The sequence below is a fragment of the Narcine bancroftii genome, chromosome 7 (genome assembly GCF_036971445.1).
Source record: "Narcine bancroftii isolate sNarBan1 chromosome 7, sNarBan1.hap1, whole genome shotgun sequence".
NCBI lineage: Eukaryota > Metazoa > Chordata > Chondrichthyes > Torpediniformes > Narcinidae > Narcine > Narcine bancroftii.
This window is the reverse complement of record NC_091475.1, coordinates 35871746-35897071: the sequence shown is the minus strand read 5'-3', so window position 1 is coordinate 35897071 and position 25326 is coordinate 35871746. Positions and strand designations below refer to the sequence as shown.

The 25326-nt window shown below is 41.5% G+C and overlaps 1 protein-coding gene across 14 annotated transcripts in view; it reads right to left on the bottom strand.

The window, feature by feature from the left end:
- The window catches only part of dgkh (diacylglycerol kinase, eta), a 516150-nt gene that overhangs the window by 144311 nt on the left and 346513 nt on the right, over positions 1–25326 (bottom strand). For 6 of the 14 annotated variants that reach the window (XM_069889606.1, XM_069889602.1, XM_069889607.1 and 3 more), the window contains 7 exons: positions 23764–23898; positions 22297–22463; positions 20031–20136; positions 17729–17821; positions 14912–15031; positions 12679–12787; positions 688–818 (listed from right to left, as the gene is read on the bottom strand). In XM_069889606.1, the coding sequence (XP_069745707.1) occupies positions 688–818; positions 12679–12787; positions 14912–15031; positions 17729–17821; positions 20031–20136; positions 22297–22463; positions 23764–23898 (861 nt within the window). Of the gene's footprint in view, positions 1–687; positions 819–4617; positions 5477–9785; positions 9856–12678; positions 12788–14911; positions 15032–17728; positions 17822–20030; positions 20137–22296; positions 22464–23763; positions 23899–25326 lie in introns of those variants that run through there. The other 8 variants (XM_069889604.1, XM_069889605.1, XM_069889612.1 and 5 more) reach the window with 5 other exon arrangements.

Here is a 25326-nt window from a genome sequence, read left to right as displayed (position 1 = left end):
AAAGGGTCCTGAGGGGCATTTTCTTCACACAAAGAGTGGTGGGTAATTGGAATGAGTAGCCAGAGGAAGTAATAAAAGTGGGAATAACTGTAATTTTTAAATGACATTCAGATACATGGATAGGAAAGATTAAGAGGGAGATGGGCTACATGCAGGTAGATGGGATTAACTGTCTGGGCAACTTGGTCAGCATGGACTAGTTGGACCGAGAGGCCTGCTTTGTGCTGTGGAACTCTACGGCTTTATGGATTTTCCACTAGAAACAGCAAGTGCTGTAGGAACAGTGAAGGTATGAGAGATTACAAAACAAAAGGTAGAGAAAGTACAGACAGCAGGTAAAACAGTAGAAACACATCATCTATGCCCCAATCAAAAGGGTATCACTGTGGGATTATGTTGGGCATCTCTTACACTTATAATGTGCAGTAAAAAGAAAAATACTTTCAGGTATGATGAATAAAATGTCTTGTGTTCAACTGCTCCACATGCAAATAATTGGACATTGGTGACAATGGCTAAGTTTCACCAGATGATGGAATACAGCAAGCCAAGCCAAAGCACAGCAAAGAACAGAGGCCTAAGTTGCAGGGGGAGGGTGAGGAGGGCAGGAATTTGGGGAAGGGGGGGTGATGGGGAGGGGCACAAACACAAGGGAAAATGTAGCACAAAGGACTTTAAAGGAAGTACCTTCAGATCACGCCTTTCCAGGTGTAATAGCTCAGAACCTCGGATGTCATGACGGATGAAGCGTTCTTTGTATTCTCCCAAGCTGAGCAGCTCCAGCCAAGAAGCAACTTCATCTGTGCCCCATTTCTGAACTACCAAAGTCAAGAGCAAAAGCCCCTTAATTCCTCCACGCTTCACAAGCAAAGGTTAAGCAAGAGTGGGAAGAGCAGAGGAGCTAGCAGTGCTGGCAAAGAGGGTGAGGACACTAACAGTTACATTCATCTGGATCATCACCAGGGCCTTCTTCCATGCAGACAATTGTTAATATGTTAACCCTTTAAGCGCAGGGACATCCTTGGGCTTTTGAACACACATACCTGACCAGGTCATGTCAGTGGAGCTGCAATCTAAAGCTGAATCCAGTAGTTCCTCATCAGATTGTGCAGGCCAATCCAACTGGACAGGCCCCAATAAGATATTCCGTGTCGCTACTTGGTGAGCAAAATCCTGTTGTAGATTCTCAGCAGATCTGGCATAATAATGAGATTAGGTGCCAGAACCCTGCACTCTTGCATTCATATGTATATGGTGAATTTCTGTCACAGTCTTCTTTATAATGAAATCTTGGAATCATTGTCATTTAAAGAAATTATCTGAAAATGACACTGACTGAGGGAGCTGGTATATGTTGTGCATTTGACTCCTGATATACAAGCTTGTAATCTTTTTCCCATTGACAGGATCAGTGATAAGAAATAATTTAAGTTTATGATGTGCTGATGGAGAAGTAGGAAGGAAGTATTAAGGTGTGGGTGACATCTCAGATATTAATACTCTTAGTAAGAAGATGCAGTCTGTCTCAATTAAGAAAATCTTGAACATTATTTTGAACTTGAGTCAGGCAATTTTAAGATTCTGAACAAATCCAGCCAGGAATGGGGAAATAGGAAGATTGAGAGATTAAGGTTGCATATCTAGGAGCAAAAGGCACTGTTTTAAGTTAGTGAAGAAGACCTCGGATATCCAATTTGAATTTCAGTTTGTCGATTTTAAGTATTTTTCTCAAAATGTTTGGGTATTCAAGTCTTCATGAATCACCATAAACCAAATAAAAAGGTTTAGTTCAGAAAAATACAAACTGTTAACTGGGGTTTACAAGCAAATAATCCAAAGGTCCACAAGAAGTGGGTTTAAATTAAAAGTTCTTGCAAATTATGATTATAAAGGGCACATATCTGTGCTCAACAAGAAATGTAAAAGGGAGGGAAAGTTGTCATTAAACATAATAACTATTTGAGGAATGATCAGACTTTAATGATAGACCAGATTGGAATTTGTTACATTTTCAAAAGAAAACTTCTAAAATCCAGGAAATCCAAAATAGTACTCCTGTAATTTACAAAGGGCTCAAAAGGTTTGAATTCACCTTGCTATGACTATCTAATTGACACAAGAAATGTCGTGACTTGGGTTGTACTGAACCCAATTGAAGCTCCAAGGTAAAATTATTTTGAAATGGATGATGGCATAAAGTTTGTGCTGCCATAAAGTAGTACATAAGGGCATTACTCATTGAAAACTTCTGGTGCATTTGTACATTGTACAATGTATATGACAATAAACACATTATTTAAAAACTGGAGACAGAGAGAAAGGTTAAAGAGAACATTCTCTACTGATGAAACAAAACAAATGGTGTTCTACAGGAAAATGCTCGAGCCCAAATTTTTCATTCTATTTATTAAAGATGAATATGAAGGGATGAAAATTCATTGAAGCAAATATTGAGATGATCCTAAAGACACAGTATATTGTGTGCAAGGGAGCTGGAAGATATTTTCTAGATTAATAGAGAAGACCTGAGACATTCACTTTTGAGCTAAGTGAGACAGTTTAAAGAATTCTCACTATGATTTGAGGGTAATTAGATTTTTTAAAAGTTTGGGGTATTTAAGTCTTCGCAAGTCACCAAAAAAAAACAACTGTACGGAAACCAAATAGAAATATCTTGGGGTTCAGGCTAGAGATCAGGGAGAAAATGAAGGGGAGACTCAGACAGGAGAAAGGTGAAGGAAGCAAGGGAGGGTCTGGAGTCCAAAGAAAACCCCCAAAGGAGCACAAGAGGCAAGTATTTTGATTTCTAACATTAACATTGTACAATACAGTCCAATTTTTAGACCCCTAGCTCTCGTTTTAAGAATCAGCAAAACAGGAGATAATTTCTGTCTCTTATTTGTGCACTTCATTGATTTTCTTTACTTTCTCTCTGTCAGTTTGTTTACATTCATTATCTGTTACAGTTCTTTGTTTGTTTACATTTTATGCTGTGTAGTTTATTTTTTGCACTACCAATTAGTGATAATTCTGCGGCGCCCGCAGGAGAAAGGAATCTCAGGGTTGTATGTGATGCCATGTATGTGTTCTGGCAATAAATATGAACTCTGAAATCCCTTATCAAATTCTTTAAGAAACTCAGATTAAGGTAAATCGTTAATCTCCTGCTGTCAAGGGGAGACATCCAGTGTATGTTTGTAAAATTGAACCATTTTAGTTCCAACATCATTTTAGTGAATTTAGTTTGCACTCTGCCAAGGCTAATGGTACCCAAGGTTATAGGCAGTATCATAAACTGCAAACTTTTGGCATCTATCCCAAACTCATGGGTTAGGGTTAATGCCAAATTTTGCTGGATAATGCTTCTTATGGAGGTTTTTGGAATGTCTTTCCACATCATAAATAATTCTGTTCAGCATTCTTAATTAATTGTTGTACCTCACTATTAATTCTGAATAATTACTGTCAATGGACATTTAAAACTGTCTTCTTGTGCAGTTTATCATCTATTAGAAACCCCCCTCAGCCCAAACCCTTCCCACATTGATCCTCCATCAAGTCAATGAGCGCTACAGCACAGAAACAAGCCCTTTGGCCCAATGTCCATGCCAACCATGCTCGGCCCATTTGCCTCTTAATCTTTTACACCTTGTGGTTACGGACATTAAGAACTCATTCCCTAAATAACTGTGCTTTATTTGCATAAATCCAAGGCTGAAACTGATCTTTATTTTGTCTGCAGATTTTTTTGTTTTTACTTCTGATCTCTTTTTGTTTTAATAAAGAAAGGTAGAGACATCAAATAGATTAGCCATGGATTAACCAAAGGGCAAACCTTGGCTCCAGGTACAGAGTAGCTCACTTATGCTTCTAACCACAATCATTTAACAAGAGCAGATTGGGCATTCAGCAAGGAAATAAATTATTACCAGAGATGACACAGCTCCTGCAATGGCAGAAAGTCATTGTGAATGATTCTGATTTGTCTGTTGAAATCCAGTTTGACCACTGTTATGATTAATCTTGTTACAGGTACACGATCCTTTATCCAGAACCCTTAGGGGACAGTGTGTTCCGAATTTCGGATTTTTCCAGATTTCGGAAAGCCAGATTTAAGCCCTCCCGAATTGTGCTGCCATATATCCACCCCCACCCCCTTCCAGTCGCCCTGCCGTCTCCCCCACCCCCTCTCGCCTGCCCGACTTGCGCTGCCAGTCCCTCGCCCGCTCGACTTGCGCTGCTGGTCTCCCGGCCGCCCAACTCGCGCTGCCAGTCTCTCGCCCACCCTTGCCCACCTGACTCCCGCTGCCCGCCCAACTCGCGCTGCCGGTCTCCTCCCACTCGCCTGTCTGACTCGCGCTGCCATTCTCTTGCCCTCCCGACTCGTGCTGCCGCCTCTCTCCCCTCTTGCCAGATTTTGGAGCTTTCCGGATTTTAAATGTCCGGATAAAGAATCGTATACCTGTACTTTGTTTTTAACTGTGTTAAAAACACAGTTAAAACCTGATGCCTGCTCAACCCTCAGAGTTCCTCCAGAAGATTGTGTTTAGCTTCAGATACTGGCATGTGCAGTCTTCTGTGTGTCTCTAATATTTTAGGTGATGTTTATGTTAGATTCCAAGGCCCAACTGGAAGAGCATAGGTAAGTTTTAACAGAGTTAATGGAAGACTCCTGTCTCAAGCAGTACAAACTCACTGGCAGCGGTTGATTCAGCACTGGTTGCCACATTTGCCTTTAAAGCTACGAGTGGCTGGCAGCAAACTTGGCAGCCCAGAGCAGGAAAGGTGTCCAGGAAACTCCAGGGTTGATGTAAAAATGCACCTGTCACCACAAAAGGACTGTCCACACTATTGCAAAGTCACTTTTTTTTTTGCACTCGCATAACTGTGAATCATTATCATCTATCTTTTTGTATTTATTGTCTTTTGAATTCAGTTAAGTAGATTATTGTAGTTTTTAACACAGTATCTGTTCAGCTGCAGCAAGAATTTCAGTTCATATGTACAGTTTGAACAGCAGAACCCAGCAATTCTTCTGTTCAAAACTGAATACAGGGGAACCAAAGCAGTTGGACAATGGAGAAATCCAGTCATCCTTGCAACATCTGGGACCCATCAGCCAAGAGCCTGGGAGAGTGACACTCACAGTTGGGCTGAAGGGCCTGTTGCCATGCCGTGGGACTCCATGACACAGATTCTTCCTTGGTTCCAGGCTCCTCCAACACCTACCCTTGGAAGTAGCAGCAAGAAGAGAGCATGACCATGGTGATGGGTTTCTTATGGTGTTGGCTGCCTTCCTGAGGTGCTTCTTCAGGTAGATGATTTCAGTCGATGGGAGTCAGTGCCTGTGTTGGACTTGATTATGTCTGCCATTTTCAGTAGTCTTCTGCATTCTTGGCCATTCAAGTTTCCAAACCATACTAGTGTAAGGTGGCACTTGGCCTTTAAGCAGTAGGGTATGAAGCACGTCGAAATCCTGTCATTCAGCAACACCATAGGGTGAAAAATAAGCAGAATTATGGTATTTGTAATATTGAGTTGGTTACATTTTCAGAAAAACTACTGAGAACGTACTTTACGGTAGAAAAAGAAATTGTAAAGCACTCCTGGATAAAGTGAAGAGTTGCAAATCAACACTTAGAAAATGTGCAAATTTGTATCTTTAGACACTTAGCTGTTGTAATAAACACAGCTTACGTAGCCATAACCAGCCCATACATCCTCTTGTCTCAGAGATCTTATGCTTCCTGCAACTTCACTGTGAATACTGGGATGGCAGAGGAAGAATTTGTGAGGAAATGCCCACAGTCTTTGCTCTAAGATGATTAAAGTGTTTTTTTAATAAAAGTAAACACATAATAAATTAGAGGCAACCTTATTAAGTATATTTAAGTTCAAATTTATTATCACCCAATCGCACAAGTACAACCTGACAAAACAGCATTCTCCGGTCCTCGGTGCAAAATATGCAGGCACACCACCGGATATAACACACGTACAGACAAGCAATACATACACAGGACAAATATACAGTACATATATAAAAGTAAATAAATATGGTTTGGTAAATGTTGGAATCTAGGATGGTTAATGTGGGTAGTTCCTTTGGTGGGTTCACTTTTCACACTGCCTGCGGTGGTGCTGGCTCCTGATACTTCATGATAGGGGTTTCCTAACAGGAGTAGCTGAAAGATTCTGTGTTTAGACTGGTATGTGTCCTCAATTATTTTGCATGCCCTCTTCAGACAATGATCACATCGATGGCGGGGGGTGGGGGGAGGGAGTCCCCGGAGATCCACTCTGCCATTCTTATGGTCCTGTGATCCAGTTTTTTACAACAACCATATCACACTGTGATGCAGCTGACCGGGACGCTCACAATAGAACTCCTGTAGAAGGTTGACACGATGGTGGCAGGTAGCCTTGCCTGCTTCAGTCTTCTCAGGAAATGTAGTCACTGTTGTGCTTTCCTGACAAGTGAGATGTTGTGTGTCCATGATAATTCACTAGTTAAGTGGACTCCAAGGAACTTGGTGTTCTCCACTCTCTTCACTATTGAGTTATTGATGTGCAGTGGAAGATGGTCATTCCTGGTCCTCCTGAAGTCCACAATCATCTTCTTTGTCTTGTCCATGTTGTTACTCAGGTTATAATTCTCAAACCATATCATGAGATTTTCCACCTATTCTCGGTAGTGCAACTCATCATTGTTGCTGATGAGGCCAACTACTGTTGTATCATCTGCAAACATGATGACGCTGTTGGAGTGAGATCTGGCCATACAATTGTGGGTCAGTTGTGTGAACAGGAGCAGGCTGAGCACACCCCCCCGCGGTGCGCCTGTGCTCAGAGTGATGGTGCTCCACGTTCTGCTACCATCCAAGACAGACTGTGGTCTTTCCATTAGGAAGTCCAGAATCCAGTTACATAGAGAGGTGTTGATTCCCAGCGAGGACAGCTGCTCCACAAGCCTCTGGGGTATGATTACATTAAACACTGAGCTGAAGTCAAATAACTGCAGCCTGGCATTTGAAGTATCGTTCTCCAGATGGGTCAAGTTGGAATGGAGGGACAAGGCAATAGTATCATCAGTGAAACTTCTCTTCTGTAGACAAATTGAAATGGGTCCAGCATCCCTGGGAGTTGCACTTTGATATGTGGGATGACTGGACACTCAAAGCATTTAATGATAGTGGAGGTCAGTGCCACGAGGTTGTAGTCATTGAGGCTTGTTACTGTTGCCCTCTTTGGTACCAGGATCATGTTGGTTGTATTGAAATCTGTAGGACAATGGTCTGCTGAAGGAAGGTGTTGAAGATGTCCATAAAGACCTCCGCCACTTGGTCTGCACAGGCCTTCAGTACCCAATCAACTATGTTGTCTGGTCCCACTGCCTTGGATAGTGTTCTCCTCAATTGGGCCATGGCTATACAGGGGGCCCATTTATCAGGAAATATTTTTGAATAGCAGGGCAAATAAGGGTTATGGGAAAACAGGAGAGTAAGTAGAGCTGATCTTATTCATTGGCAGCGCAGGCTCATCTTTCTTATGATGGGAATATCCATAAACATCCTGGAAAGGATTTTTACGATAGTTTTATGTCCACTCCCACCCCCGTCTGCCTCCTTTCTGCTGGAGAATCACCCAAGCTCAAAGATGCATGGACAACAGGACACAACTCCCATTTCAGACCTGGAGTGGGGGTTAGAAAAGGCTTGGTTGGGGGGGGGGGAGCTGTTTTCAGAGGGAGGTGGTGATGGGAGAAGACCATAAAGAAAATGTGCAACATTGTGGGTAAGGATTATCAAGGTATGAATGATTAAGAGTGTATTGTCACATACATAAGTACAATGTGCAGATTCAATGAAAGCCTGACCTGCTGCAGCTTCCCAGTTATGTAAAACACACTAGCAAGAAGTATCATTAAGTTGCTAAAAGGTTTAAAAAAAAAGTTAAGTATAAAAGGAAAAAGAAAATAAATGATAGCTATTTGCTTTTGACCAGTAGTGCAAAAGATCTGTCAGCTTTCAATCACACATCGGGACAGGAATTGAACAAGCTATTGGTGTTGGGCCAGGGGCAATGGGATAGAGGGGGCCAAGTGAAACTGGGAATGGGGTGCGGAGATGATTGGAATGATAAACCATATAACCTGAAATACAAACTCAGCCAATCAGGCAGCATCTGTAGGAAGTAAACGTATCAAGCCTTCCTATAGATGCCGCGTGACCTGCAAGGTATCTCCAGTACGCTTGTGTATTGCATTTGGCCCAAGCATCTGCAGATTTTCTTGATTAAAATCATGTAATCTGCCGGGAGATTGATGTCCTGGACTGCAGAGAAACAGACAGTGAAGCTGTCACTAACATAGAAGTAGGACTCAATTCTCCAGTGGTTCCTTGAAAACGGGGCTCTCACTATTCATAGAATCATAAAATGTAGGTGTGGGAGCCTGTTCCACCATTCAATACAATCATGGAAGAACCCCTCTCATTCTTCTAAATTCCAGAGTACGACCTTTGTGTATCCAGTCTTTTCTCAGACGTCAGTGAAATGTTTGGACCTTCGATGTGCAGATGAATGTTGTGCAAGTAACATTAAAATACACTTGCCATGCTGTTTGGCAGCCCTTGACTCGCTTCTGGTGTGACGCAACTATAAACAAGGTGGCTGCAACAAATATTCAAAACTGCAACACCAAGACACAAAAGACCTTGACTGCATTTAGCATTCAGGTTTTGGACTTAAAGAAATTCTGAAAAACTGTCAATCTATAGTTTGTTCCTTGCCCTTTTATCTTTAAAAAAATTATTATTTTTGAATCAGGTAAATAATTGTTTATGCTCTCACTTTCTCTAAGCCAGCATTACTCTCTGCATTGAAAATCCAGGATTGCACTGTTCTTTTCTGTAAAACATTCTAACAAGAGATATCCAAGCACTAATTAAGTTCCATTCAATGATTCCATGATTTCTAATTGTTAATCCAATATACAGCCTTTATTCCCCACCTCTGATGTTTCAATAATATAATAAATCATGAACTAAAGAGGCCAAGCAAATTAAAGGGAAACATTGCATTTAATGTTATGTTCCCAAGATATTTCTCTCCAGGTTGATTACTGCCTTTAACTCCTGGGGAGGAGGAGTTCCTATCCATGAATAAACTGTGAAAATAAAGTAGTATTGGCAATATTAAAGTCTGTACAAAGGGAATGATTGTTTCAAAATAGGGGATAATAAACTAAGTTCTTTCATGACAGTTGCTAAAGAAATTCAATGTCTGGCATTTCATTTGCAACATCATTTGGTAGCCCTTCCAAACTAGTTTATAGCTCTCTGCATTGGTGGAAGAAATCCATTAAACACCACATGCAATTTTCTCCAGCAAAAGTTGCCTCTGCTTTCCTACCATGTTCAACAATTAGGAATCCCTGCAGGAAAACAAAAGAATCTCAGGGTTGTATGTGATATCATGTATGCACTTTGTTAATAAATCTGAAATCTGAATTTTTAGCAATGCCTTGAGGTTGAGAAGGGTATGCTGACTCATCATCCCACTGTGAAAAGTTGAGCAAGTCTAGATGATCTCATCCTGTAAGCAATCAAGTGATGGCAATGTCTATTACACTTGACGTAGAGGATTCAAAATTGAAGGCAAATGGTCTTTTTTACAACAGGATTTGAGTTTGGATGTCTAACTCCAATTATAGAGGGTCTTGTTGAGATTGTGCCTAGAATATTCTGCAAAGCTCTGATCTCCTTTCCTGAAAATAATGTGCTTACCACAGAAGGAGTGCAATGAAGATCCAGGTGCCTGGTTCCAGGGATGGTAGATTTGCCATACGAGGGGAGACTGGATGGAGTGGATCAATTGTCAGTAACATTAAGAACAAAGGGAGGAGATATCATTGAAAGTTACAGGGTTTGACAGTGTGGACACAGGAAGCACATTTACCCTGGCTTAGGAATCTTGAACCAATGGTCACAGCCTCACATTAAGAAGCAGGCCATTGGTAACTGAGCTCAGAGAAAGGTGAATATCTGGAATGCTCTATCTCAGATGCTCAGTCATTGAGTACACCTAAAACAAAGGTCAATAGATTTTTGGACAGTTTATGAATCAAGGGATATGGAGATAGTGGGAAAAATGTGCTGAGGTACAGGAGTAGCCATGATCTTGATGAATGGCAAAATAGGCTCAAAGGGCCAAATGACCTACTCCTGCTTTTAAGTCTTAAGTTCTTAGAATCTGAAGCACCAGGCAATCCATTGGGATTGAGCCAAAGTATCAATGCTCCAGTTAATGAAAAGTAAAATTTGTTAGAAGGTCAAGGATGTTTGGCATATCCTCCATGTCATGCGACAACTTTGTCTGGTGCACCATTGGAAGCAGTCTTGCTGGAGACATCACAGAGTGGCACAGGAGCTGCTCTGACCAAGCTCGGAAGAAGATGCAGAAGGTGGTGAATGCAACTCAGAACATTATGCAATCGTTTCCCTCCATCAATTTGATCTAAGCTCCCATTACATAAGAAAGGCGACGGACATAATGAAGGACCCATCGCATCTTGAATTCTTGTTTTTTTTCCCTCTTCCCATCTGGAAGAAGGTTCAAGGGTGTAAAATTGGGCACTAAAAGGCTTAAAGACTATTTCTTCCTCTCAACCTTCAGGCTTCTGAATGAACCTCACTGTGGTGCTCTCATGCGGCCCTTGCAATGCACTAATTGATCTTTTCACTGTTAGTACCCTTGCATATTGGAGCTGACTTGTGACCGTTCACAGAAGAATCCTTCACATTGTACCTGGTATAATGTGACAATGAACTTGAACTTAATGTCTCCTTGGATATAGAGCTAATGGGGTTTACAAACCAATCTCTGGGCTATGAAGTCCTTCCTGGCAATACCTTTGAAAAGGGCCTGTTTCCATCACCATATGTTAACACATTCCTCGTCTTCATGGTGTTCCTTTCTGGTGAAGAATATTTGCGAAGTGATTAAGCACCAAGATAGCGTGACCATCTCTGGAGTGTACTGCAAAGTGTCCCGCTGATTGGTCTGGATTTTAGTGTCTTATCTGACCTCCTTTGTTCTCTCCACGGGATGGCTGGAGTTTGCAGGTTCTCCACGTGACCTTCTGGTTTTTCACTAGTTGCTCCTAGTTTCCCCCCAACACCCCAAAAATTGCAGGGTGGGGGAATGATGCCAAATAATGCCTGTAAATTGCCCCTGGTATGTAGGAATTCTATTAAAATGGGTTGCTGATGGTTGGGGTGAACTGTGTCTGGGCTGTGCTGTATCTGTTCGTGGCTCTCTCTGACTTCCCTTTTGTGACCTTGGCCAACATAGGAAGCTAAGTTCAACCAGAGGCAAAAGTAACCTATGGGGACGAGGTTAAAAGCTGAGCTCCTGTGAGTTGTCCGTGCTGTTTCCTCCTCCATCATGAGACAAGCTCAGCACCATGATTCCAAGAGTGTTGAAGGATGGGCCCAAACTATGCCCCACTGGCGTAATACATACACAAAAATGGGAGCAAGTATTTTGAATGCTGCGCTCAGCCTATGACTTATCTGATGACAGCACCACATACATGCTCACAGAAATTTAAATGTTTCATGAACAAAAATCTCACTCAATGTGATAGAATGTCTAGCCTGGAAGTATTATACTGGGAAGATCCTTTTTACCGTTCTTTGAAACTTTTTTTTTGTTTTATGCGACATTAAGTTGCAAAACTACCTTCCTCAAATTGGAATGATCCCAAAACAAAGGTTATTAGGTTCTTAATCAAATCTCCCAGATTATGGAAATGAAAAAGAAGTGAGAATTTTTTTTTTAAATGTGAAAATCAAAAAAGGTGCATAGGCTGGATCTAACACAGAAACTGAAAATGTTGGAAATGCTCAGTGGGTCAAGCTGCATCTGTAAGAGAAACAGACTCAGTGCTTCAGGTGGCTGATACTACATCAGAACTGGGAAGGAGACAAAGGGAAGCTCGTTAAACTGTCCTCTTAGCAACCCACATGCTGACTGTCTCCCTCCCCACAGATGCAGTCTGACCTGCTGAGTATTTCCAGCACTTACTTTTTTAAAATTTAGTTTCCCAATTTATAATTTTCACTGAAATGGTCTTAACTGCAATGTCAGTAACTATGCCATACACAAGGCAAGGTCACGGGAAGATTTTTTTCAACATAGAACTGTACAGCATAGAACAAGCCGTTCAGCCGCCCAATGTCTGTGCTGAACACGGTGCCCAAATTAAACTAATTCAGGCTTTATGAAAGACAAAGTTTGAGACATATCCCTGTTTGTTTTCTCCTTGTGATCTTGGGCAGGGGGTGGGGGGGGGGGTCACAAGACAAATTTGCAACGATGGTGTTAATGTCTTGACTCATTCGGCACAGGAGTTCCTCTCTAGGGTATAAAATCTTGTGCAGGATTCTGTGTTGGGACCAGGAGGCAGGGATTTCTGGTCTGTGATTCAACCCAATTACATGCTCTCTTTAATGAACATTGTCTCTTTAATGAATACTGCCACTCCCATGGTCTTCGTCAACTTCAGTCCCTTTGATGTGCAGAAAAGCCCCTCAGAAAGGGATCCTGTGACTGGAAGCCACAATCCAGTCATGAATGACAACAATCATCAATGAACCAAAAAACACAACACCTTACCTGGCTGAGGGGCTGCTTTATGCCTTTGGATTTTTTCTTTCTTAAACTTTGGCACAATTCGGAACATGGCACTTCGACTGTTTCTTTTGGCAAATTCCAAGGAATGGTCCTGTTAAAAATTAGATTACAAGCATTTGAATGCTTCATGAGGAGTGATATCAACATTTGCATTCCCGCCTGCCAGCTCAGAATGGGAAAGCATTTCTCCAAACTTGCAAATGTTTTTATTGCTGCCTGCAGAATGGTTACATTATAGAGGAAAGCCATCAGCCCATCATATCTGTGTAAAAGTTACAACATCCCAGCCTCTCCCCTCAGTTTTGCAAATTCTTTCCTCTCAGAAACTAATCCAACGGTGTTCTGAAGGTTACAATTCAATCTGCCTCTATTATTTCTCCTGGCATTGCATTCCAGACCATAACCACTTGCTGTGTAAAAAGAATTTTAGACATGTTAGCTTTGGTTCTTTTGTCAAACACCTTCATACTATGTACCCTCTGCTAATGGGGGCACGATGGCCTGGAAATCTGGAATATGGAGCAGAATATAAACTGCTGGAGGAACTCAACAGGTCAGGCAGCATCTGCAGAGTGAAAGGGGTGGTCCACATATTGGCTTGAGACCCTGCATCCTCTATAAATATTTCTTGCCATTTCATTTGCACTCTTCACAATTTTTAGTAATTCCTTCGGATCCCCTCACAACCTCCTCCATTCCAAGGAGAACAACCCAGCTTCTCTAGGTTTCCCGCAGAACTAAACTATCTCTCATCAAGGGAATCATTTTGTTAAATCCCTTTCTCACCCTCTCCAATGCTTTTCTTGTCTTTCTTAAAATATGGTTCCCAGCACTTAATACAAAACACCGGCTGTGGTTTGTAAAGGCTCATTTTTCCTTAGCCTGATTCATTCTCTGAATTAAATTCAGCATTGTTCATTTCTTGTTGGACTAGAAACACACTGATCATGAAGTATGAGTATTGGAGTGTATTATCATATTCATAAGTACAATGTACTGATACATGGAAATTCCTACTTTACACAGCCACAAAGGTATGTAAGGTACACCAGCTACAATAGTATAAATTAAATTACCAGATTATGCCATGAGACAGAAGTTTCCCCTGAACGCACTCCAAAGACTCCTCACCATTGATGCACTCTTGCTGTTATTATCCCAATTTGAATTTGGCTACCCAAACTCCTTTGTGATCACTACTTTTTCCAACATTCTCTCTTTAATGAATACTGCCACTTCCAATGTGTATGGCAGTCACTGTACTCAGAAAATCAACCTACCATGTGAGAAAGACCCACCATGTCACAAGCAGTCTTTGTTCCCTCCAATTTAACATGGCTAGGAAAATCCTTCATGTTGCAGCAGTGATGCACGCAGAATTTCCTCATGTTCTCTGCTAAACGACCAGGGAGATGGACGCCATCTGCTGGAGTTGCAGAAGGCAAGTTTTTTTTTCTTGAACGCAGCTCAAAGGGGTTGCATGACAGGAAGTGCTTGCTGCGCTTGATAGGGTACGTGGCCTGGGACAGCAGCAGCTGGTCTCCCAAATGTTTCTAGATGCAAGGCTACTCTTGCATGGGACAATTTAAAATTTAAAATTAACCTATGGGGTTTAAATGGTCAAATGGCAGAAGCAGCAAGGATGCCAGTTCTGCACAAAGTTCATTCCACGTTCAAAAGAACCATAAACGCTATAGTACAGAAACAGGCCCTTTAGCCTATCTTAAACGTGAAGAGCTATTTTTCCATCGACCCACACCCAGACCATAGCTGGCAGGAATAGTGATGGAAGCAGATACAGTGATATAGTTTAAGAAGCTTTTAGACATAAAAATAAGCAGAGGATGGGGGGGGGGGGGGGTTGCGGTGGGGGTGGAATATGGATATTGTGTAAGTAGAAGAGTTTACTTTAATTTGGGCATTGTGTTCAGCATAGACACTGAGGCAGAGGGCCTTTCTGGTGCTCTTATTGTTCTACGCTTCACATGATTCTTGACCGATGTGGATTCAATAATACTCTGGTGATATCGAGGCAAGATTTCCAACTGTGACACCAAAACTCATGATAGAAGCTGTTGCTCCTGCCTGCTTCGCATCAACATCCCTTTGTTTAAAAATGGGATTCTAACATCTGCCTATCCCACCAAACGCTCTGCCTAAACATTACCAGATTCAGAAGCCATACATTGCAAACAGAGACAATGCCTCTTTGTACCTCTTCAGCTGTTGGCTGCAATACCAGGTAAAGCCATGGAATTTCTGCAAGCTTCTGCAGTTCAACGTCCACAAGGTGCAATGCTGTCGACAACTGCTCTTCCTGAGGTGAGTCTAGTTGCTGTTAGAAGTTCAAAGATAATGTAGTTAGTACCTGAAAACACGACAGAAAATGCAGCCCTTGCTCCTGAGTTCCAAATTACATGTGCACATTTCCAAATATAGAAATGCAGGGTGTCAGGTGACCTGATTGGAAAAGGATGGTAACATATACTCACACTTGAGGTGAGGAATGTTAGTACACAGAAGACGAAGAGGCCTCTAGTTGACCATAACTTATCCAACCATTAGCAGCTTTACTCAAATCAGGAACACCTCCTTCTCTCCATCAGTTTGCTCTCCTTTCCCACCAACCCAAGCCTCTGCTTCACCTCACCATCCCCATGCCTAATTCAGTTCAATTCCTGATGTTGTCTGTCTCCCTTTTGCGTGTCTCCCAGTCCAATTTGTTGCTTGGCCTCATCTCACAGACTAAGTGGTTCCATTTGTTATTGTCCATAATATTTTTCTAATTGCCTCAGGACTTCCTTCCCCAAACAGAGCCAAGTTGAAAAGAAGCTTATAGAGAGCCCCAAGCAGATCAGTAGCAACAAGAGGCATGCAGGAGACTGCAGATGTTGGAACCTAGAGCAAAACAAAGTCTGCTGGAGGCATTCAGTAGGAGTAAAAGAATGTTCCACGTTTCGGGCCAGAACTCTGCATCAGGATATAACCAGCAATTTTGGTTCGAACTGTGTGCTGAAGGTTTGTTACTAGATCAAGCTGCTTGTTGATGCCTCCTACCTTTTGCCTTAAATGAGTTAATTTTTTCAAGGTCATTTAATCCCTCACAAAAGTGACATTATTCCTAAAGCAGCAGTTTTCATTCCCATATCAACTAGCCTGGCTCTTAAATGAACCCTACCTTGCACAGCATGTGACAGGCTGCACTCTAGGGGCTCCACAAAAATATTCAAGTAATCAGATGTGGGAGCTGTTTGTAAGCTGTTCATTTTGATGGAGAGCACTGTATCTGATGAGCAAAGGCTCTCAGTTCTGACTCAGTCTTTTCTGTGACCAGCAATTATAATTATGTGTCCTCACTACCTGCTTTTTGTCTCACTCTGTGTGGGAGTACACTGTAAGACACCCAAAGGTCAAAGGTAGCATCATTAATATTACTTGAGGAACATTTAAAAATGAACTTTTAAAAAATTAGGCAACAGAGGATTTGATTAAACCCAAAAATTGACATAACATTTGGTCATTTCTGAGGGACAATGATTGAGAAAAGGGCTTCGAGATTGATATTTTCATTAGTTACCAATATGAGGCTGAGAGAAGGGTTAGCAGTTCATTAGGACTGGTCTGTATTCTCCCAGTTACTAATATGAAACACCCCCAAAAAATGCAAACATTTTTTTTACTGCTCTCATTACTAAATGTGCATTACTAAAATTTCTGAAAAAAGGGAAAAGAAGCTGGTTAATTAAGCAGGAGAGCTGGGAGAATTGTCCGATGAAAGCTTTTGGAACACACTAGTTACAGTTAGAAAAGCTGATGCAGAAAACTGGCTCATTTCTGCACATTACAAAATATTTAATGGGGGACTTTATTGTAAGTCCACGTAGCCTGTAGAATTAGGAAAAGCTGAGAACATGGAGATGTCAACTCTAGAACACTGTGATGTGAGAAGATATTTATTTTCATGGTCGGTTATCAACCTACAGAGCAAGATGCCAATTTATAATTCAATCACAGTTACCTTGCTTAAGAATCAATGATGAGTTCTGGAGTCATTGAAACAAGGCCCTTTGGACCACCAAGTTTCTGCTGACTACAATTTCCCCACTTTCTATGTTAATTTCATTTTTTTAAATTTTCCTCAGTTTCTCCCCAGATTCTACCTCTCACCCACACATTTGGGGCAATTCAGAGTGGACAACTGGCCTACTGCCTTACACATCTTGTTGACACAGGAGGAAACCGGATCACCAGGAGGAAAGTCACGTGGTCACAGGGAGAAAATATAAACTGCATAAGGACAGCATCTAAGGTCTCCCTTTAGACTGCCTTATGTTTCATGTTTAGTGATCTGCTTCAGTTCATGGTGCGGGGATACTTGGAAAGGAATCTACACAGTAACATTGATTTGGCAAATATTTTGGCAAATGAATCATCAATCATAACACCAAGGTTCTAAACTATAGAGGTTTGTCAAGTGGACAGGAAAGAAGGCTAAGTTCATGCTGGTGGACTTTCCTTCCCTCAGTGGGTACTGAGCATCTGGAAAATGCTAGAAAATGCTCTCCTCTCTGAATGCCTGCAAAAAAGAGCTGGAAGGTGGGACTCAGGGTGTGGGTACAGTGGTGGTCAGAAAACCTAGACACCATGCTCTGGCCAACAGTTGTTTTTCTTGTCCACGGGCAGAGTCTGGAGTCTCTTCTACTGTATGGGCCAGAAGATGAGCCATTGGAACACCATGTCAGACAGGGCAGCATGGTTAGAAAAGCGGTTAGTTCAACGCTGTTGTAGGGCCAGCAACCCAGATTCAAATCCAGCGCCGTCTGTAAGGAGTTTGTACATTCACCCATGTCTGAGTGGGTTTCTTCTGGGTGTCCGGTTTCCTCCCACATTTCAAAACATACAGGGGTTGTAGGTTAGTTGGGCTATTTGGGTGGAACAAGCTTGTGGGCAGAAGGGCATGTTACCGTGTTGTATGTCTACATTTTTTAAAATAATATTATTTCTTATCAGTAGGTAGACGCTATAATCTTACCAGAGGAACTCTTCCAACGAGCAACGATTCTGTTTCATTATGCAGGGCTTTCACATTACTGGCAATCTCAATTGCTGTGTTCCTCGTAAGATTCTATCAAGAAGATACAAAAATGAGAAACACCAGTGGATTTGTTTCCTCTTTACATGTCATGATTCATTTGCAGAAGAGTTGACAAGAATTTCACTGGAGTCAACATAACTCACAACTGACATCACTGCTTGTAAATCCTACTCTAGCTCAATCAATCTGAAATATTAAATATCTTTGTACCAGAAGAAATCAGTGGATGTTTTCACCACAGACTGTCCTCAAGTAATAAATGGAATCTGCTTTTACAGATAAGACAAATTTGTCCATAAGGGAGAAAATACACAAAGATTACTCATTTTGGTAACTGCACCTCCCCAATGTTGTAATGAATGCCATCAAAAGCACATAATACAGATAAGAAAGTGCAATTACAAAACATGGAGAGAGTAGACAAATGAATGCATACAAGTTGGACTTCTGAATATAATAATATTATGGGAGCTCATTCATAAGTAGGGGTGTCTGTAAGTCGAGCGTTTGTAACACAGGGATGGCCTGTATTCAAATTCTCCCTGTGGGGACTTAAAATAAGGCCAACAGTTGTCCTTCAAATCATCTACTGTACCTGTAAGTTAGCTCACAGTGACTGGTGAAAAAAGAAACTCGGATCCCTTTGAACAACAACATTTCCTGATTTTTACTATTTACAGCAATACTCAATTTTGTATTGAAGTGTATGAGCATCATTCCAACTGTACTCCATCTGCCATGCTTTTGCCTACGTACTTAATTTGTCTTTATCTCTTTGAAACCCCTGCTTTCTCATCACGATTCATAATCACACTTTGTTTTGTATCATCAGAAACCTTAGAAATTCTGTACCTTTAGTCAAAAGGTTGATATGAATAACTGGGAATGTGATGTTGGAACTTTGTCTCGACAAGAACTAAGCAGTGGTTACTCATAACACTGGCATGGAGAGTGTATCAGCAACAGGTTGATTGATGAAGACAATTTTAGACCTTTAGTATGCCAACAGTTTGACTGTTAATGGGCCCACGCTTGCTGATAGACTTTGAATTCCCTGCCAAGGAACTTTTCAACACCTTGCTACTTTCAGTGTCTGTCAAGTATTTCTCAACAGAATACAGACTCATCTCTGATAAGAGTTTAATCTGACAACATGTTGGGAATGCCGAAACCCACTCCTTCTCAACTGTACCCTACTATGCTACCACTTCTTGTGTGCCTGTTCTAGCTTTGGAATGGAGAGGCTTAACCAATGGTTTATAGGTACGATTCAGTTGCTTGACAAGGTTTTGATTCAGCACAATGAATTTGGACATTGGTCCCCAGATATTATCAAAGAAGTCTTTGCAAGGTCCAAACCTGGTTACTTTGTCTTCTCCCCTCTCCTACTTCATAGACAATACACGAGTTTGAAATGTACCTCCATGCTCAAGGACAGTTTCTTCCCTACAGCTACCAGACTCTTGAATGGACTTCAGATACGCAAAAGATGATTCCCGTAAAACTCCCTTAATACAGTTTTAACTGAACCTGCAACAATTTATTCTGCACTTTTGTATTCCTGTTGAACTTAAGTATGGGTTGACTTGCCTGGATAGCACAGAAAATAAAGTTTTGCACAGTATCTTAATAAATGCGACAATTCAATTCATCGTGACATTGTCATGTCCAAGTCTACAGCCTTGGTGAATGTTGGGGACTAAATCCACTTTTATTCCCATTTAAACATGTCACTTGATTCACCAGAATGGCTTGCTAGGGTAGTGAAGCAACCAGGCTGTTGTGATCATGAGCCTTGAACAGGCTAGATCAGGTCGGATGGCAGACTCCCATTAGTGAACCAAATTGTTCTACAACAATCTTGGGTCACCAACACCATCGCCAGACTTTTTTTTGTTAAAGAATTTGGAATTGTTTAATTGAGTATAAATCATCAGCTGCTATGGTGGAATTTATAATTTCAGACTTAAGATTGATAGTCTGGAAATGTAATTGTGACACCACCATTTTAAATAAAATGTCTGCTGGTCCTACTATTTGTATAATGCCTTTAGGTACATGAATCACATTAACATTTAAGGCATTTTAACCATTTTTGTTCTGAAATGAAGGGGGAATTCCTAATCTGGGTCTATAAACAACAGAGATGATCCCTAAAGCATCAAACACAAATTATGTGGATGATCTCAGTTGGACATTGACTACTGACTGGGTATAAAACAGTATGAGGTTTGCTTACCTCTGGGAACTTTGGATGGGTTTTGTTTAGTGCATGAGAGCTTGCATTGACTGCATGAGCTAGTTCTTGCTCCAGAAGGCTGTGAGTTTTGGCTGCTTCGCAGATTCTGAAAATCATCAACGAAAGAAGGTTTCAGCAATATAACAAATGTATCAAGTGGGACAATGGTATCAGTGACAATAATAAGGGACGTTGCAGCAACTACCGCCCAGCCAGAACTCAATCCCTGAGGCTTCATTGACAAAAATATTTTAACTTTATCATTGATATTAAGTTGAAAACACAGATGATTCTATTCCAAGAAAGGAGATAAAATTGAGAAATTCCACTGTCAATCAAACTTGGCTGCTTTTTGTTTCAGTAACTCAGGATTGAATGGAAATACATAGTACAGCATATGGATAATTATAATTGTTTTTTTTCTTGGAGACTTTACATTGCTTCTATTAGGAGAAAGGAAGGTTTTCAGCAGGAAAAATGTCAAGAATGAGGGCTTGATAGATTAAGGTGTGGATGGCAATCATGCAACAATTAAAATTAGGTACGAGAAGCTAAAATTGGAGGAGCATTGAGTTTACAGACTGTTAAAGATGGTGGAATTTTCGGAAGTGAGCAAAACCATGGAGGGAATTGGAGACAAGCATGGGAATTTGAAGCAAGGCATTTCAGGGCCTACAGCTGAGGAAGGCACCATTCCAGGGACAAAGTCTAAGGAAACTTCCTTGCAACGTGCCTCAATGATGTGCTGGAATGAGAGATTGTGCCCAGTTACAAACCTTGTGATGAGTAGGAGGGGACAAGCACTGATTCAGGCTTTGAGAAGCACAAATTTACAGAATGGTCAATTTGGAACGTCAGTCAGAAAGAAGTGTGGAGTCTGCTGTTTTAACAGCATGGTTGGGTTGTGCTGGAAGGATTGAAGTGATGTGGAGATAGAACAAATAAGAGGCAGAGGAACACAAGAGACTGTCATATTGTAATCTGGAGCAAAGAAATGATGGAGGATCAAGCAGCATCTGTAGGGTGGTGGTGGTGGGGGGGGGGGGGGGGTGGGAATTGATTGTAGACACCGGATTGAGATTGTGCACTGAGAGGGAAGAGGGAGGACAGCCAGTTATAGAGAGTGGGAGCAGCCAAGATGGGGGATGGTAGGTGACTGGCGGACCAAGGAGGGGTGAAGAATGATGGACAGATGGATCTAGGTGAGACAAAGTGAGGGTGAAGACAGAGGCTGGAGGGTGATGAGGAGAGACACAGAGGCTCCAAGTGCTGTAATCTGATAAGAGGGTGCTAATGGTAAATATTTAAGGAAGAGATGAAGGCCAGTTTGGAGTCAGATGGGGGAGGGAAGCTGGTGGGTGCCATAGGTGGGTTGATGGTGGACAGAGCCAGGAGGGGGAGAGGGATGAAAATGGGTGATGTGGGGGAAGCATTTTAGAGGGAACAAAAATGAGAGGAGCAGAGGTGGATCGGAAGAAAAAAAGGGATAAAACAGGAGGTAAGGATTACCTGAAAATGCAGTTTGCATAAGAAAAGAAGGTGAAAAGTGGAATCCAGTAAGTGAGACAGTGGGAGATGAAAAAGAGGAGGTGATTACCATCATTATCTCTTTCACAAAATAGTGACTGACCCAGTGATAGAGGACAGCATGCCTAATGGGGAGTTTGGTGCATTTATCCTATCATGTGTGAGGAATGAACCACTTAATCCCAGCTCCCCCAACCCAGTCCAACTGCCTAACCTTCACTAGTTTTACACACCTTTTAATGCCTCAGATATAACTTTCCAACACCCTGACAAAGCTTGCACTTCTCACTGAGACACTCAAAACACTTGGGACTTTCTGTAACAAGTTAAAGAGTCATGAAGTCACATGACACAGTACAGGGCCTGTGGCCCAACTCATCCATACTAGCCAAGTTGGCATTCAAGGATAGTCCTATTTGCCTGCATTTGGCTCACATCCTTCTGAGCCCTTCTCATTCATATACCTGCCCAAATATGTTTTGACCATTGTAATTGTATAGCGTTCTCTGCCAACTCATTCAGATACAGACCATGCTCTGAATGTAATGATGTCTCTTAAATGGTCACTCTTAAATCTCTGCCCTCTCATCTAAAAAACCTTTAATCATCCACCCTAGGAAAGAGACTGTTATCCATGTCACTCAAAAAGGGCACCATTCCAGGGACAAAGTCTAAGGAAACTTCCTTGCAACGTGCCTCAATGATGTGCTGGAATGAGAGATTGTGCCCAGTTACAAACCTTGTGATTAGCTCCTCAGCTGCCTGGGCACAGAGCTGCAGCTGGGTGACCTCCTCATCTGTGGCCAAGTCTACTGACTGCTGTGGGTACAGGTGAGGCCGGAGAGCTGGCCTGCAAGAGTCATAACGCAGTTTGTCCTCCCAAGATTTCAAGGTACTCTCAAATGCCTGTAGAAAAAGATGGATATTGAAAGCTGCAGCATGAATTGGCATAGAATTGGTGTGGTAATGAGCTGGAGTCTGTGTATGACTCAACGAAGCATGTTGGCTCAAAATATGCTGGAGAGGGACATCTCATAGTCCTTCTGGTCCATATCTTCTAGCTTAGAGAAAAAGCCTTCCCTGCAATTTGTTGGAAGCTCAAATGCCTCCTAATATGAGGTGATTAATCATCAGCCGAGAATAATTCTCCTTCTTTAAATCATCCACGTTGTTAAATACCAGACCCTACTTGTAACCTATGCAACTTACGTCCATCTGCACAAATGACTGAATATTGTTTCTTAAAAGGAAAAAATTATAAAACTTGTGTGATTATGGTGAAAAACAGGCCTATCTATGGCTGGTGTCCATCCTCTCATGAGAGCTGGTCTTGGTTGCTGCCATGTTGAGGTCTCTCACTGCATTTTAACTCCTTGAGTCCCATTTTTTCTGATTCTGTTGCTCAATATTCTGACGGTCAGACAGATTTTGGAGGCCAGTAGGTGCTCAGGGTCTGCAGCCACAGAGAGAATGAAAGGATCCGGAGATAAAGAATGGAAAGAAATTGAATGTTTTACTCTTCAGTATCACAGATGGGACAATTCCCTGGTATACGTCCATTCCGATACACGACTGGAACACGGATGTAGGTCAAAGAGTATCTGTAATGGGAAATGCATCATCACACAGATCACAAAGAGGTTAAGGCTGGGAACAACACACAAAGTACTGGATTTTGAACCAAAACATTGACTGTCTATTGCTTTCCATGGATGCTGCTTGACCTGCTCAGTTCCTCCATCATTTTGTGTATTGCTCCGGTTTTCCATCTTCCTGAATCCATCGGAGGTTTGGATCGGGGAGCTCAGATTTGTCATTGGAGTGGACAAGAGGCCGCGCAGTTGCAGAGGTTGTGGGATCCTCGGAGGCGAATCCATGAACTCTCGGTGTCTCTGAAGGGACTCTCTTTGCATCTCTTTTATTGTTCAGGGCACCAGGCTAGAGGCACTTCTTTGTGCGCTTTTACCGCAGGCAAAAGCTGACAAATTTTGCGAATTATTACATTTTGTGTAAAATCAAGACAAATGATCTGACCTCATAATAGAAAATGTATTGCCTTGGATGTATCATTCCAACTGTCCACAAAATGCAAGGCCAAATTTCTCCTAAATACTCCATAGGTGAGTACAATTTCGTATTGCACAATGTATGGTTGAATGAGAAGTTATGACTCGCAATTTAGAAATCATTTCTCTTGCCGACTTACCCGGTCTCTTGTCAGCATCTGTGCTCTGTTTTTGTGCACAATTTTGATCACCCCAGGTGGTTGGATCCATGCCTCTCCATCAACCTGTACTGGCACACCCTCGTCTCCCAGAATGGTGATCTTCACAGACCGACACTGCAGAAGATGAAGCCACTTTCAACTCACAGTTTATATAAGCAATTGAATGAGAATTTTAATCAAAAACTCTTGTCACCCAGAGAGCATCCATTATTCGGCATGAATTTATGAAGAGGGAAAAAATGAATAATAATCAGCTTTAGCTTTTGAGGCTATGGATCCTGATGATAAAAAGTGAGGTGAATATCATCTGAGATTTACAGATGTTTTATGGATTAATTTTAAGTCGAAGCTGATAAGTGAGTTTTGTTTGAGTCTAGAGTGTGTAAATTTTAGTCTTAACAATAGTACATCCACAGAAGCCTAACCTTCAGATACTGTGCCTCAAGATTATATTTAAGATATTAAAGTGCAGTAAAACGCTTGATAAATGGCACCTATGAGAATTGGCAGATGCCAGATAATACATATTTTCCAGTTGTTTGAGACTGCGCTAGTGTGATTGGCAAGGCGTGCCAATTTTAAACCTACATTTTATACCTATTTATTTTCTGCAACCTGATGATTGCTTGAATTTTGGATAACAGGTTTTACTGTTATCTTTGAAAGGAAGGAGATTGGATTGTAGAATTTAGCTCTGTTTTAAAAAGAGAAACTGAAAATACTCAGCAGGACAGACAACGTCAGAGGAGAGTTAAACTAAGTTAATATTTCAAGTCAAAGACCTTTGCTGGGTTTTTGTGATTGATGGAACTTTCAAAGCCGAGTAGCTAAATTCGGAGCAGCAGTGAACTAAAGTCTGCAATAAATTTACCCCTGCATGATACAGAAAGTAATGTACATCTTGTGTCCTGGGTCTGACCATATTCTGATGAAGTTCAAGGTTTCTGAGGAACAGTTGATGGTGTTTCCATGACATTTAGGAAGTTGAAAAGTCTCTGGAGTACACAGCCTAGACAAAGGAGGCTAGTGAGGAAGGTCTATGAAGGGTAAGAGAAGGCAGTGAAGGATTTCAGGAACTACCTAAATTAATTACTGCAGTAATGACAAATGCAATTTTCAGCAAGGTGACTGAACTCCAGAGCTGCCAATAGGGAAAGGAAGTAAAGAATAGTAGCATTATTGAGGCACACTGACAGGTAATATTGACCTGCTCCCAATAATAAGACTTAGCAATAGTGCAGACAGTTCTTTTGTGGTGTCAGAATAATTCCTGATTAGTGTAGCAAGGCCCAATACATTTCTACCCTGGATGGCCAGATCTTCACCTGCCTTGGCATTCAATATTTCCTCCCAAACTCCTTTCTGGTTTTCTTTAAGATGCATCATGACATCTACATCTTGAGCACTTGTCCTAAATTATATCTGTATAGCTCAGTGTCATTATCTAAATTCAAGTGAGGGGTTGGTGAGGAAATTTGGCAATGTTAGTGGTGCATGTAACGTTTGCTACCACAGCTCCCTGTGGTACTTCACACAACAAGA